The 14,834-nt window shown below is 37.9% G+C and overlaps 2 protein-coding genes and 1 long non-coding RNA gene across 5 annotated transcripts; 1 reads left to right on the top strand and 2 right to left on the bottom strand.

Moving 5' to 3' along the window:
- Positions 1-594: 594 nt before the first annotated feature.
- Positions 595-1,943, bottom strand: LOC113049312 (uncharacterized). 2 transcript variants are annotated; one of them, XR_003276595.1, is made up of 3 exons: positions 1,808-1,943; positions 1,082-1,155; positions 595-979 (listed from the first exon to the last, which is right to left on the bottom strand). It is a non-coding gene; the product is annotated as an uncharacterized LOC113049312 (long non-coding RNA). The 2 variants fall into 2 exon arrangements; XR_003276594.1 differs by lacking the exon at positions 1,808-1,943 and adding an exon at positions 1,277-1,406.
- Positions 1,832-6,802, top strand: LOC113049280 (guanine nucleotide exchange protein smcr8a). Its single transcript, XM_026211494.1, has 2 exons — positions 1,832-4,470; positions 4,639-6,802. Exons 1-2 carry the CDS (start codon positions 2,330-2,332, stop codon positions 5,084-5,086), a joined length of 2,589 nt encoding a protein of 862 aa, XP_026067279.1. The 5' UTR covers positions 1,832-2,329; the 3' UTR covers positions 5,087-6,802.
- Positions 6,803-6,905: 103 nt separating this feature from the next.
- Positions 6,906-14,552, bottom strand: LOC113049290 (serine hydroxymethyltransferase, cytosolic-like). Of its 2 annotated transcripts, none has more exons than XM_026211505.1 (12): positions 14,402-14,552; positions 13,306-13,404; positions 12,897-13,042; positions 12,629-12,744; positions 12,361-12,521; positions 10,562-10,643; positions 10,012-10,224; positions 9,816-9,932; positions 8,048-8,170; positions 7,814-7,930; positions 7,557-7,667; positions 6,906-7,475 (listed from the first exon to the last, which is right to left on the bottom strand). In XM_026211505.1, exons 2-12 carry the CDS (start codon positions 13,390-13,392, stop codon positions 7,303-7,305), a joined length of 1,446 nt encoding a protein of 481 aa, XP_026067290.1. In that variant the 5' UTR covers positions 13,393-13,404; positions 14,402-14,552; the 3' UTR covers positions 6,906-7,302. The 2 variants fall into 2 exon arrangements, with proteins under 2 accessions (XP_026067290.1, XP_026067298.1); XM_026211513.1 differs by lacking the exon at positions 14,402-14,552 and adding an exon at positions 14,334-14,352.
- Between the last annotated feature and the right edge of the window lie 282 nt (positions 14,553-14,834).

Genomic DNA, 14,834 nt, shown 5'->3' with positions numbered 1-14,834 from the left:
AAAAAAAAAAAAAGGACAAAATGTAAGAAATTATTGCCATTGATATATTTACATATCTTGTAACTCATGTAAAACAATCCCTAACTGTTGTTTTCTTCCTCCACAAAATGTAGCTCAATGGATCACAATCAAAGCCAATTGGGACATACTTGATGTTTAATATTTGGCCTAGATTTTGCAGCACAAAACGACATAAATAGAAACCAAGCGACTGACAAATTGTCAAAAAAAAAAAAATGGCACACTTGACTTTAATATATTTTAAAATGTAATTTATATTTCTGTGCTGGTAAAGCTGTATTTTCAGCATCATTACTCCAGTCTTCACCTTCATTTGATGCTCAAGAAACATATCTTATTATTATCTTATGTTGGAAAAGGCTTAATATATTAAAAGAAACTATAAAAACATTTTTATCTGGATTTCTGATTAATAGAATGCTTAAAAACACCATTTATTTGCAATAGAAATCTTCTGTAAAATAAGAAATAGTCTTTGATCAATTCCTTTGCTGAATAAATCTTAATTTCTTTTTTCTGTTTTTTATACTGACTCCAATATATATATTACATACATGTATAATACATACATATTTAAAAAGTATGCTTGTAGCTATAGCCTCCGGTCACAGGATATATATTTACTGTGTGCTCCAGTGGCACGTACTGAATTGGGGAAAAAGACATTTAAATATGCTGCCCCCTCTGCCTGGAATTGTTTGCAAAGTACATTGAAACTGAGGGAAGTGGTTTTGTTGGACACTTTTAAAGTAGTTTCAAATGCTTTGGAGAATGAATCATCGGGTTGTAGATGTTTTAGCTAGTTATGTATTGATATTGAAATTTAATGGATATGCTTGTGTGTGTATATGTGTATGTATTGTTGGATGTTATTTGTTATACTCAAACGTGCTGTGTCTGTCAGTCTTGGCCAGAGCGCTCTTGTAAAAGAGATTCCTAATCTCAATGTGCTTCTTTCCTGGTTAAATAAAGACATCAAAACAGACATCATGATAAAGTTTATATATTTAAACTTAATTAGGTAGCCTATTATGAGAAATAAATAAATATAACTTTTTACCTTTTCTGAAAAGGCTTTGAATTCAAGACTCAAGAGATATGTCCTGATACAGATGTGATGCTTGCAGCTACATTCTGTGGGAGGAAAACACGATCAGCAAATAAAGAATATATGTACTACTTATGTACAGCTTTCTCAGTAATTAATAATAAGATAATTATAATAATTACTAGACCAAACAGGTTGTATCCTTACTCATACAATTTGTTGTAAATAGCCTTCACTGTAGATCACTGTAAGTTACACCCCGGACAAAATAAATAATAATAACAGCTAATTGAGATAAAACATATATAAGCTTAAACGTAATGTCTTTGAATATATATATATATATATATATATATATATATATATATATATATATATATATATATATATATATATATATATATATATATATATATATCTGTAAAATTTTAAATCAAGTGCGAACACAGCAGACGAATCATCCGTTATCTGTAAATACTTCCAGTTCCGCCTGATGAGAATTGTCGTAAAAAAATATAGTTAAAGCAATGTGTCAGAATCTGGTTGCTGTGTTGTGTATTTTCCCCCAAAAAAATTACTGAACTAAAAACAAATAATAATAAGTTAAAATAATGAATTGTCATATATAAACGAGTCTTGTCCTACGATATGAAGAATAGTAATTCTCCCCTTAAACAACCACACAGCGCGTCATAACAAATGCATTGCCTGCGTCTCACAACCTACTTAGACACCTACCTAGGCAGCATATTACGGAGTCGTAAGAGCTTTCCGAGTCCGCTGACTAGAATACCCTAACTGCTGTCTAGGTAGGGAGCTTACTAGGTTTTGACAGCTTCAGCTACTTCCTCATCAGGACAGTCACATGGGAAGGTTACGATCGTTTAAATATGGCTGCTGTTAGAGGATGTTAGTCTGTTGAGCGGCTGGAGTACAGCGAAACAGCTGTGTCTTCGTTTAGATTTGTTATAGAGATGCCGGATTATAAATAGGTGTATATAAGCGGCGACGATTGCTAGATGCATCAGTTTTATGGAAGGTGACGTTAAATGTCTGTCAGACTGGAGAGCATCGTCTTCAAGCTCATGGATATCATATCGTGATCTGGCTCAGTGGACTAAACCAGCCGTGCTGCAAAGACAGAGAGAGAGTCCTCAGTGCACAGTGTGTTTATGATTTGTGCTTTCAAAATGATCATTGTTTGAGATTCTGAGTATGGAAGCATAATTCAGCTGATGTCTCTCTATATACTCCGAGAACATGATTGGCTCTCCAGATGTGGTGGCTTTTACCAAAGAAGATGACTTTGGGGACTCATTCTCAGATCCATTCTCACTTCCAGAGGAGTTTTCAGTGCCTTTGTTTGCTCATGCTGCCAATGCAAATCCCTGGACGAAGACATCCTATGCAAAATTCTCAAAAGATTTCATACTCATCTCTGAATTTTCAGAACAGGTTGGTCCTCAGCCTTTACTCACCATTCCCAATGATCCCAAAGTGTGTGGGACATTTGACCTTAACTACTTCTCACTTCGCATCATGTCTGTGGACTACCAGGCGTCTTTTGTTGGGCATCCTCCTGGCAGTAACTACCCAAGGCTCAATTTTGTGGAGGACTCAAAAGTTGTCCTGGGTGATTCCAAGGAAGGGGCGTTCGCTTACGTCCATCATCTGACACTGTACGACTTGGAGGCCCGTGGATTTGTGCGCCCCTTTTGCATGGCCTACATTTCCGCAGACGAAAGGAAGATCATGCATCAGTTTCAAGAGCTGTCATCCGAGTTTTCCAAGGCTTCCGAATTTCTCAAGTCAGGCAACAGGAAAGCTTTCGCAAATGAACTGGAAAAGAAACTGAAAGACCTAGAGTACACCAGATCAGTGCTGCACAAAGAGGCTGAGCTGCAGAAAATGAACAATGGCTGTTATTCCACACAAGCTATTGAGAAGGCAAATGAATTGGCCAATATGGAGAAGTCCATCTATGAACACAAAGATCTGCTGAGGCAAATAACATCTTATCCTTCCAGAAAAAAGAAAGATGTCCATTTTGTACAACGCGAGACAGAGAAACTGGCTGACACAAGTGTATTGGATGATACACCTAATAGTAATCCTTCTGAGATTGCAGATAAAACTGTGGAAACTGAAAACGATATTAGAAAGTCCTCTTATACGCCTCAGCTCATTAAGGGCAAATCTGCGAAGTGCTTTGATAAACGCTTGAAAACGATGGAAGAGCTCTGTGACGCCAGCTTTTTTCACCAAACTCTAGAGCAACTAAACATAATTGAGAAGTCTTTCAGAGGAGATCTGTGCTTTATTTACACTAGCCAGATTGACAGGGCTCTTGTGGGCAAACAGAAAGTTACCAGTTTCCTCTTTGAAGCTGAACGCGAATGGGAGAACGAAGTACCCTTAAAGAACTTCAGTATTTCTTCCAACAATCCAACAGTCCCCATTCTGAACTTAACTGGCGAGCCGCTGAGTCTGGAATCATACACAAGCTGCATAGATATAGATCACATGAAGCCAGGTGTGGAGTCTATTGAAGGGCCTCCTGAGTCCAGTTTATCTGACATTACGCAGGAAACCTCAGAGGCCGCCGACACCGAGACCAAAGGGAGTTTCAGTAGTGACAAGAGCATTGAAGCTTTTGGAGGTGTCAGTCCTTCCAGTCTACAGGCAAATTACTTTGATGGTCTCGAAAGAAAGAGCAAGGTATCCATTGCATCACCATCTGAAAGTGCATCCAGCTCTGTTGCTGTCCCACAAAGGATGACTGATGGGAATCTAGTCCTGATGGATGCAGCCTGCTGTATTGGACAGGAGGGTTTCGTTTTTGAGGAACCTTTACCTGAGCTTGCTCAGGAGTGCTGTGGGGACACAGTGGTGAACCGAGAACCTCTGTCTCTTCTTCAGGGAGACCCTGCCTTACAGATGGACTACATTTTGGAAGAGTCAGCCCTTGCAGAGAGCCCAAACATGGGACTGACTTTTTCTGAACTGAACACTGGCGTTCTTTCGGAGGAGGTGGCGAAAATTAATATCGAAGACGTCTCGGATAGTACAAGCTTTATGAGCGCCTCCACAAGTTCTGACCGTGCTGTGTCTCCGTTCACCTACGGCAGTGCGTTGACGCTAAAGCAGAAGAAGAAAGCTGGTCACAACGCTCTTCGATTCATCAGGCAATATCCATTTGCTCAGCAAGCCATTTTCTGCCTTCTTAGTGGCCGAACGCTTGTTATTTTAGGGGTGGACGAGGGCACGGTGAGGAAGCTAGTCAATGCATTGTTGTTTTTCGTTCCCAATCTCGGAAAGTACGGTGAAACCGTCCAGCCGTGGCTTTCATCGCCATTTCAGCTCATCGACCTGCAGAGATGGAAACTTATTGGGTTGCAGAGGTATGTTGCGAAAAGCTGACCTGTAGTCAATCAATAATTCAGTATCTTAGTTTCAAAAGTGGTCAAAACCAGTGTATTTGTTTTGCTTGCAATGCTTTAAATCAGTAACCAAAAGTGCAGTGTTTCATTATTTTCTCTCTCTCTCTCTTTTTTTTTTTTTTTTTTCAGAGCTGCCTCGCCAGCTGGATCCAGCATTCTCCACTCTTTGAATCGATACAGCCGTTACATAAGCATTTTGGACTGTGACAGCAAGACCCTCCGGTGTCCACCATACAAAGGAACACTAATAAGCCGTTTGGCAGACCACAGGACTCAGATCAAACGTGGCAGTACCTACTTCCTCCATGTTCAGGGTATGTTGACTCAGCTTACAGCCAGGGCATTCCTTTACACATTCTGCCATCATATTCACCTTCCCATGGACATCAACGACCAGGGCTCGGTAACATCACGTAGGACTAATTTCTTGTTGCAGCTCGGCTACACTGTGGAGGAGAGTAAAATCGTCCAGTACCTGAGTGAGCTCATCAAGCAGCATTACATGCAGGGGTCCTCAAAGGGGGGCAACCAGTCTTTTTGTTTTAATTACACCACCAGCTATTTGTACAAAATCTGAATGTGTCCACTACATGTTCAACACTGACCCAGATAAAATCAGGAGACCACATGTACTGAATGTAATCACCTTTTTTCTCTTCATGGCATTCCAGGAAACAACAGTATAGTAATAAAATAGTAAAGACCACATTTTCTTACACCGGACATTCAATATGCAACCTCTACACTCAACAAACTTTGTTTAGTGTAGAGGTTCCATATTTAAATCTATTGCCAACTGGCTTTCTGTAAAATGGTTCCTCTTGTGGTCTGAGGACATAAAATCAAGATTCAGCAAAATTTCAGCATCGTTCAAGCACAAGTAGTCTTGTTTTGAAAGAGTATGTATAAAACAGCTCATTTAAATGTGTAGCTACATGCTTGTTTTCATTGACCGCAAAACCAGCATTCTCTAATCACCATTTAATTAATCTGGTCCTGGTATCCCATTTAATAATTAATGTTGTTTTGCTTCTTTTTTTTTTTGTCCTCACAAGCAAAGCAACTGTTACTGCATGAAAATCACAAGCAGAATTTTAATGGAGCTAATTTATGAGGCAACAGAACAGTATTTTATAATACACATTCTCAATATGCAGCCTTTATAAAATGCATTAACATTGTGTATTTAAATTGGTAGATAATTTAATGTTAATTCATGGATTGCTCAGTAATTCGCTCTATACGTGCTTGATACTTGCTTTCTGGGCTTGAGAAATAATGAATACACTAAACTAATTAATAATGTAGGGAAACCATGCAAATTAACCAGAGATTTACCTTTTTTCTGCCCTCTTACTAGTCAGCATAAAGTCTGAGGGGAAAATGTAATATTTTGTATAACTGAATACAAAAATGAACAAAGGTTAAAGGCATTGTTAAACAAACAAAAATGGAGCCAACTGCCCTTCGTGTTTTAACGTAATTGTGTGATGAGGTGAATGAATGTACTGCATGTAAAATGTCACATCGTGGAGACCTGTTACACAACTTTTCTGCATGTTTGAAGAACACAAAAATGTAACGATGGCGAAAATATGGTGGCAAGATATAGACATGTCCATTGTGTTGTACTATTTAGCCTTTCTAGATATATTTCAAATGGATATAAATTGTTGTCTAAGTTGTGTGCAAGCAATGTCAGCATGAGTAACTGTGTGGATGAAGTAGCACTTCATTCTAATGGCTGTTGCACTTGATGTGAAATGAACGATAATAATGGTTGTTGCCAAAATACGTTGTCTGTAATTGTTATTCCCAGTACTGCATGATAGCAGTTGTAGTCCAGAATTACAGATCTTGACTGCCATCGCCGTTTCATCACAAGTGTGTCTTAAAATCAAGTTGTTTTGGCTACCCAGTAATTATTGGCCTTTATAACGATTTGTTAGAGATAGATTTTTCAGCATTTAATTGCAGTCTGTTGAATGTAAATTGAGAATAAGCCATACAATTATGCGCACATTAACTTCTAAGGTTATTTATTTTTTTGCCGTTTCTGAACAAATCTTGTTTGCTGTAACGGTCTTAATCATGCATTTTTGTTGCTACTTTTCATAAATCTATTTTAAGACAGTACTGTGAGCTTGTGTGGGGTAAGGTGGGGTATACTGTTACTGCTAAAATATTTACAAATGTTAAGCCGAGTACATTTTGAGGGTCATCTCTGTGCTATAATTTGCTGTCCACTGTGAAATTTCTCTGCTTTCAGTTTCATTAAATTATTTCTGATTTAGCTTTGTATTGCTTCATTTAAAGGCATTATACCTAGCAATTTGTGTCTTCAGCAAAAACATACTTTCCCTTTTATTAAATAGTAAAGGGCACATGATTTGTAATGATTTAAACACGTAAACTTTATTAGAGTAAATAGTAACAGTGAGAAGTAAATTTTACACTATCAGCAAGAAAAAGATCTAATCACATGTTCACACAATATTTCAGGCTTTATTTGCACTGCATGTAGAGATTCATTGTGTCAGTTGGTCATTTTCTTCTCTGTTGATCTGTTTAAGTGTACAGTGTAAAGAACACTGAAAAGAAACCAATTAAATGTGTTATCAAAAATGGACCATTTAGATGATTTATACAAATGGTCATTGAGGAATTGCATTGCAAGTCATTGACACGCATTATAATCGCAGTGGACTGCTCAGTAGTATTCAAGCCTTTGTGCTCATTAAATCAATAGAAATATTTATTCCAGGAAGAGCAAGTAGTCAGAAAAGACAGTTATTATAACTCCGGCAACCCCGGCATTGGGAACTTTCCAGCAAAGTCTTCGACCTCCTTTCGAATTAAGTTTATTTTCAGTTTGTACTTCTCATTTTGAGCCAATTCATCTTTAAACTCCTTCAAAGTTGCTTTAGGATTCATGCTTCTTTGGATCTCCAATGTCAACTCAATGCCTGGGGACAGATACACATATTATTAATTATAATATCAAGTATAATATTAATGTTACATTATTGCATAAGCATAAAACTCACCCTGGTGAATGAACTCAGCAACCTTGCGGAAATCATCCTCCAAAAGTCCTCGAGATGTAAGAGCCGGAGACCCTAAACGAAGGCCGCTGGGTCGCAAGGCACTTTTATCACCTTCATTACAAAGTTTGGAAAAAGAAACGGTGGAATAACTGGTTAGATTATTGTAATAAAATACACAAAAAGATGTCCAACATGATCAAGTTCATTGTAAAGGACTGGTCAGTTACACGGCTATTAATTGATTATTTTCACTGCACCTGGGCAGGTGTTCTTGTTGCAGGCAATGGCACAAGCCTCCAGGACTTTCTCTGCTCTTCCTCCATCAGTTCCATTTGAACGCAGATCAACCAAGATGAGATGATTATCGGAGCCGCCTAAATACAAAGACAACAGATAAAGTGAACACAGCTGCAACTGTATCCAATCTCTGTCACCCTCAGACAACAGTTTGATTTACCTATAACTTATACCTAAATCTTTAAGGAACTCACCTGTAACAACTTTGTAGCCCTTTTCCATTAGTGTGGCTGCTAAAGCCCTGCAGTTTGCCAGAACTTGCACTTGATAGGTCTTGAACTCCGGAGTCAGAGCCTGCTTCAAAGCAACAGCAACACCTGTGCATCACATCAAACAATCAGACAAATAAAATAAAGCACATAATTGGTAGAAAAAAAGAAAATTACAAAAATTTAAAAAAACATATTGGGTAGAAAAAAATCAGAAATAAGTTTAAGGATGTCATTTGGCAGGAACATTAACAATCGATTGACAAAATATAGATCTAGCCATTTTTTTTTAAATTATTAATAGCACCAATAAAGGTAAATAATTAAAATTGTTCATAAATATTACAAATTTTAATTTAAAGAACATTTTGTATGTACTTTATGTTAGGTGATATTAAATCAAATCAAATCTCGATCATATGACGCGATTTAAATTTGTCCTTTCTCTTTGAAGTGTTACGAGCTGTTCGTGAATAGATAAGATCCCTAAAGTTGTAAAGACTCAAACCTAAAGAGATATTGTTTATAAAAGTTAAGTCTTGTCCACCCTCCTAAAACGCCTCGTTCAAATACACCCCATCACTATTTGGAAAGATTTGCCTAGCACCATCAAAATGTTCACATAAAGAAACAAGGCATAACTTTTGATTGTCACTGTAGTATTGTTGATGTCTCCACTGTTTTCTGCTTTCCAAAAGAGGACATGACTAGAAATCAGTGGATAAGATGTATTTACAACACTGTTACAGAACAGTTCAAACCAAATATTCAGATGTGTGCAACGCATTTAACGCATGACAAGGACTATTTCCTGCAAGCTTACATACAGCCTGGAAGTACATTTTCAACATTTTTGTTACAAGCTTGAGTCATTCGGCAAAATTCTAAAATTGAACATGAAAAATTTGTAAATTTACACTATGCCTAAATTCATTTCATTAATTAAACCAGTTTAATTGTTAAATCAATGTTTACAGAAAAATGCATATTCAATTAAAACAATCTGAAGATTATCAAATATTTAAACATTTATTTTGTCTTTGAATTTAAGTAATAACTCTAAATTCAGTACATACATACATATACCACTAGTCTGATCATGATAAAATTACAATGTACCTGCATGCTCTCCTAGCAAGCGCTGACATGAGTGACGATTAGTTTTATAAAGGGAACACAAAAGAATGGTGCTTGTTTCTCTACATACAGAGAAATACTTGTGCATTCTAACATCAGATAACTGTATTTCCAGCATCTAATTGGATGGTTACTGAACTAAATTAAATTGCAAGTTCAAATTACATGTTGATTAATAAATCATGGATTAAGTGAAAGTGACATACAGCCAAGTATGAAGACCCATACTCAGAATTCGTGCTCTGCGTTTAACCCATCCAAAGTGGACACACACACACTGTGAACACCCACCCCGGAGCAGTGGGCAGCCATTTATGCTGCAGCGCCCGGAGAGCTGTTGGGGGTTCAGTGCCTTGCTCAAGGGCACCCCAGTTGTGGTATTGAGGGTGGAGAGAGCACTGTACATTCACTCCCCCCACCTACAATTCCTTCCAGCCCAAGTCTTGAACTCACAACCTTTGGATTGCAAGTCCAACACGCTAACCGTTAGGTCACGACTTCCCCTAATCAAACATTAATCAAACATTCCTAGTGTAAATGCAAACGTACGTAAACTTATCTCACCTTACATAACCTGATCTCATCATCAAAACATTCGGAGGACATCAGCTCTTACCTGCAATGGCATGGTTGTGAGGGCCGCCCTGTAGTCCAGGAAACACTGCCTGGTTAATCAGACTCTCCAGGTTATACAGGGTCTCTTTGCCCGTCTTTGCATCAACACTACGAACCCCTGAAATTCAAGAGTTTATCATGACAGTGCTGTCAACGGCAGAGATTTAGTATGACAGGTCAATTCACACTGAACTCACCCTTCCTGAAGAAAATGACTCCTGCCCTGCAGCCCCTCAGGGTCTTATGAGTGGTGGTGGAAACAACGTCACTGTATTCAAACGGAGATGGAACGACTCCTGCTGCGACCAAACCACTGATGTGAGCCATGTCTGCCAGAAGATACGCTCCATTCTCATCTGCAATCTTTCTCAGGCGACTGTAGTCCAGGTTACGGGAATAACAGCTGGTGCCTTAACAATGGTACACAGAAATGTTACATGTGATGTTTGTCACTTCTTTTGATGTTGAAGTATTTTTTCCCCTCCAACTAGAGCATAATAGCAGGGCCTGAGTCAGTCTGACTCAGTCAAACCCAATTTGTTTGTCTGATTACTAGCAGAAAGAGGGGATGTTCAGAAAATCTCTTTCTGTATTTGTTTGTAATTTTTGCAAAATCTCGTTCTTTCCTAAATTAATTATGTAGCACATCAGATAGTTGAACAAAGTGCTGAATAAAGTCTAATAAAAAAAATTAAATCTCAAATCTCAACTGTCAGAATTGGAACGGGGGGTAGAAACAGCACTGACCAGCAATGATTAGTCTTGGGTGGAAGAGACGAGCATTTTCCTCAAGTCTGTCATAATCAATGTATCCAGTTTCTGGATTGACCTAGATGAAAAAATATATATAAATCACACTTTTTTTTTTTTAAATGTAAGGTTTAGTTCACCCGAGAATGAAAATTTTTCCATCTTCTACTCACTCTTAAAGGGGGAGTGAAATGCTATTTCATGCAGACTGAGTTTTTAACACTGTTAAAGAGTTGGATTCCCATGCTAAACATGGACAAAGTTTCAAAAACGCCGATGTTTTCGGTTTGTCACAAGTTTCGGAAAGTTTTTTTCGAGTATGGGTCTGTGTGACGTTAGATGGAGCGGAATTTACTTATATGGGTCCTAAGGCACTTCTGCTGGAAGAGCGTGCGCTCCCGTATAGCAGAGAGAGGCTGTGCACAGACATTCACTGATCAGAGCGAGAGAGAGGAATGTCACAAAAGAAGTGTGTTTTTGGTTGCCAGGGCAAGACAACCCTGCACAGATTGCCAAAAAAACAGCATTAAGGGACCAGTGGATGGAGTTTATTTTTACAGAGCATCAACGGAGTTGTACAAGTGTTTGTGTTTGTTCCCTGCATTTCGAAGATGCTTGTTTTACAAACAAGGCCCAGTTTGACGCCGGATTTGCATATCGTTTATTTCTTAAGGATAATGCAGTCCCAACGAAAAAGGGTCACGATCGTGTGTTGGAACCGCAGGTGAGTAAAACTGCTTCAAATATCTCTGTGTTGTTAACTTAGCTATCGGCGCGTAAGCCCATCAAGTAAACAACATGCAATGTTGTCATCAAACTGCACTTTCCACATGTACCGCTTAAAAAAAAAAAAAAAAGACGACAAAGTGGAACTTAGTAATTTTCCAAAACCGCTAAGCAAATATATACAGTTTCAATACATACTACATAGAGACGTCCTGCTGTAGTCGTTGCGGCTGCTGCTCTTGTTAAATTTCAGCCTCTGGATCTGATTCTGGATCATAGATATACAGCTGAATCTGACTGTTAGCCATGGTTTGTTATGGATTATGTTTTTTTTCCTCACAGTAATGCCACAGCTTCCAAACGCTCTCAATGTAAAAGCCTACTGGCGCTCGTGATTCTTAAGCTCCGCCCACATGTCACGCCTCCAGCCGGTCGTGTTTTTCCGGGAAAAAACGGTACAGACTATCTTTCTCTTATGAATATAATAAAACTTAAGACTTTTTGGAGTTATGAAGGATGCAGTACTACTCTATATGTACTCAAGATTAACAGGATATTGAGTGAAAACGAGCATTTCACCCCCCCTTTAAAGCATGCGTGAGTGACTTTCTTCTTCAGAACAACCAAATCAAAATTATATTAAAAATTTTACTTGCACTTCCAAACCTTTCAATGGGGGTAAGAGGGTGTTTGTTGTCAACAGTTCAGAAGACGTGAAATAGAACAAAACAAAACGCTGGTCACGGATTAGAAGCACAAAACGAGGATCCGCATGAGGGACATTTTATTACAGATGCACGCACTTTATTTCACGTCTTCTGAACTGTTGACAACAAACACCCATTTACCCCCATTGAAAGGCTTTGAAGAGCAAGGACAATATTTGTTATAACTTCGATTGGATTATTCTGAAAGACGAAAGTCACATACACCTAGGATGCTTCGAGGGCGAGTAGAAGATGGACAAATGTACATTTTTGGGTGAACTAACATGTATAATAAACTACCAAATTACACATCAATTTTTCACATTAGTTCAGTTTAGAGATCACCACTATGTTGAAGTTCACCTTATACGGCATAGACTCAAAGAAAATGGAAGTGGCTGAGATTTTCTTTTTGTCGGTCATGAAGCCATGTGTGAGATGGCCACCATCAGGAAGATCAAGGCCCATGATGCGCCCATGAGGCTCCACTATGGCGGTGTATACGGCAAAGTTCGCTGGTGACCCTGAGGAAAAAAAGAAACATTTTATCAAACAATGTGCTCGTGTTACAGTTTCATATTGTTACATCATCTCTTACAGCAACAGTCCAGTGACACAGAAACAAACCCACCAGAGTACGGCTGAACATTCACCCCCCATTTCTCCGGGTCGAGGCCGTACACCTTGAGAGCTCGTTCCTGACACAAACGCTCCAGTTCATCGACATGCTCCGTGCCTCCATAATACCTTAAAACATTTAACAGAGTTTGACATTTTTAATGCATAAGCACAATGTCTAAGTTCGAAGTTTAAATTACACAACACTGATCTTATTGGCAAATGCAACAATATAAAATTGTAATGTAACATCATATAAAATGTCATTGCACAATAGTCACCTCTGACCAGGATAACCTTCAGAGTATTTGTTGTTCATGCAGGAACCCAGAGCCTCCAAAACAGCCCGACTAGTGAAGTTTTCAGAGGCAATGAGCTCTAATCCATACGTCTGCCTCTTCTTTTCCTTCTTTATTATATTAAATACCTAGTGCACACAGAAATAGATTAATGCTATAAACAAACATCAAGCAATGACACAAGTTTTGATTGATGAATCAAAGTTGAGCACAGCTAGGTTAAAGCTGCCGGTCACATGGCAGATCAGAGTCTAGGAGACATGATTTCATCATAACCCCCACAACATTTTTTTTTTCCCCTTTTGCACAGAAGAATATCATTAATGGTCCACTGCATGGATTCACAATAATACAGCCTGAGGCTGATTGCATATATAAATCACTGACTTACCTCAGGATCATTTGTGCTCAGAGGTTCCAGCATCATCTTGTTATGAGATTCCCATGTTTTATTGTCATGGCCGTTGATCTGTGCCATAGTTGATGATCCCTAGAGATAATTTTTTTTTTTTTTAAATATAAATAAATAAATGTATATAATTTAAGAGACCCCCATATGCAAAACATAGTATACACTGGGTTATATAATTTGTAGTAAAATAATACTTGAGTTTGAGTTCTTTAACTTAAAAGCACAGTATTGTTGGATCAAATGCACAGTATAATGTTTATTGTTCAGTCTCTTTTGAGTTTTGCTCAGACTGATATTCAGTAATCAGCAATGTGATGCACATAGCAGCAGTTATTAGCGAACAAAATCTATTAAAAATAGTTTTCTTTAATTCAAATAACGCTGAAATAAAATGTTTATATTACATGAAAAACATTCAATACACGTTTAAAGTTCTAAAATTGCATAAAATACATAAAGGTAAAAAAATGTAATTAACAAAAACTAATAAAAATTAAAATAGCACAAAAAATTACTAAAAACACAAATTACAATTACACGAAAACTGAAAAAACACTAACAAACACTTAATAACCATAAATACACTGCTCAGCTGTCAATCAAATGATGCAACTGCAGCTGCCTGCGCTGAGCACGCTTCTGGCAGATTACGAAACAAACTTTGAGTAGCTTTTTCCAAGTCTTGTCCATAACTTTAAAGACAAAATTAGATTCGCAGACATATAAACCGGAACTACTACCTTTAGGGTTACATTTTTTCCGCGAAATACATCCTGTAACTATTACATATCAAATGATGTGTGGCTTAGATACAAATGCTTACTTTATAAAAACGAAACCGATGTGATTCTTTGACACAGAGATGTCAAATAGCAATGTGTACGTGCTCTTTATGCACCGATTTGCACAATGGTAAGTTAACAGATCGACATACATCGGCCGAGAATGTGGAGCACATGCAGTCACAAGGTTTTGATTTGATCCACTAAAACTCTGATTTCCGTTACCTTAGCTTTAAACAATGTTTCTCTATATAGCTGTGATGATATGCAAAGGAAACAGTCCTTCAACTCACCTTTACGAAAGAAAATAACGCTCCGTCCCAAATTTGTGTGAAAAGTTTTTTTTAGGTTTCCTCGTGTCAAAGTCCGCGAAATTTGGAGACCAATCAACGCGTTGCGGGGCGTGGCTAACCAACTGTCTGTCCCGCCCATAACGAAAGGCGGGGCAACCACTGATCTATAATTTAGAATAGTTATATATATAGATCAGTGGTGGCATCTTTCTATCAAAATCTCAGATGATACATGCTACAGTCACCCTGTGCTTTTCTGAGAACTGGAGAACAAGGGCATGGTGTTTTATCTAAAATTATAATACAAATATATGTAGTAGTAATAATATTAGTAATAATAAAAATACAAAGATATATAACTTAAAATGATGAAATATTTCTTAAACATTCTAAAAATTATCTAAAAATAAATGCAACTGTCAATACATTTAAC

The sequence above is a fragment of the Carassius auratus genome, chromosome 3, assembly GCF_003368295.1.
Source record: "Carassius auratus strain Wakin chromosome 3, ASM336829v1, whole genome shotgun sequence".
Classification (NCBI taxonomy): domain Eukaryota; kingdom Metazoa; phylum Chordata; class Actinopteri; order Cypriniformes; family Cyprinidae; genus Carassius; species Carassius auratus.
This window is presented reverse-complemented; position numbering and strand designations above follow the sequence as displayed.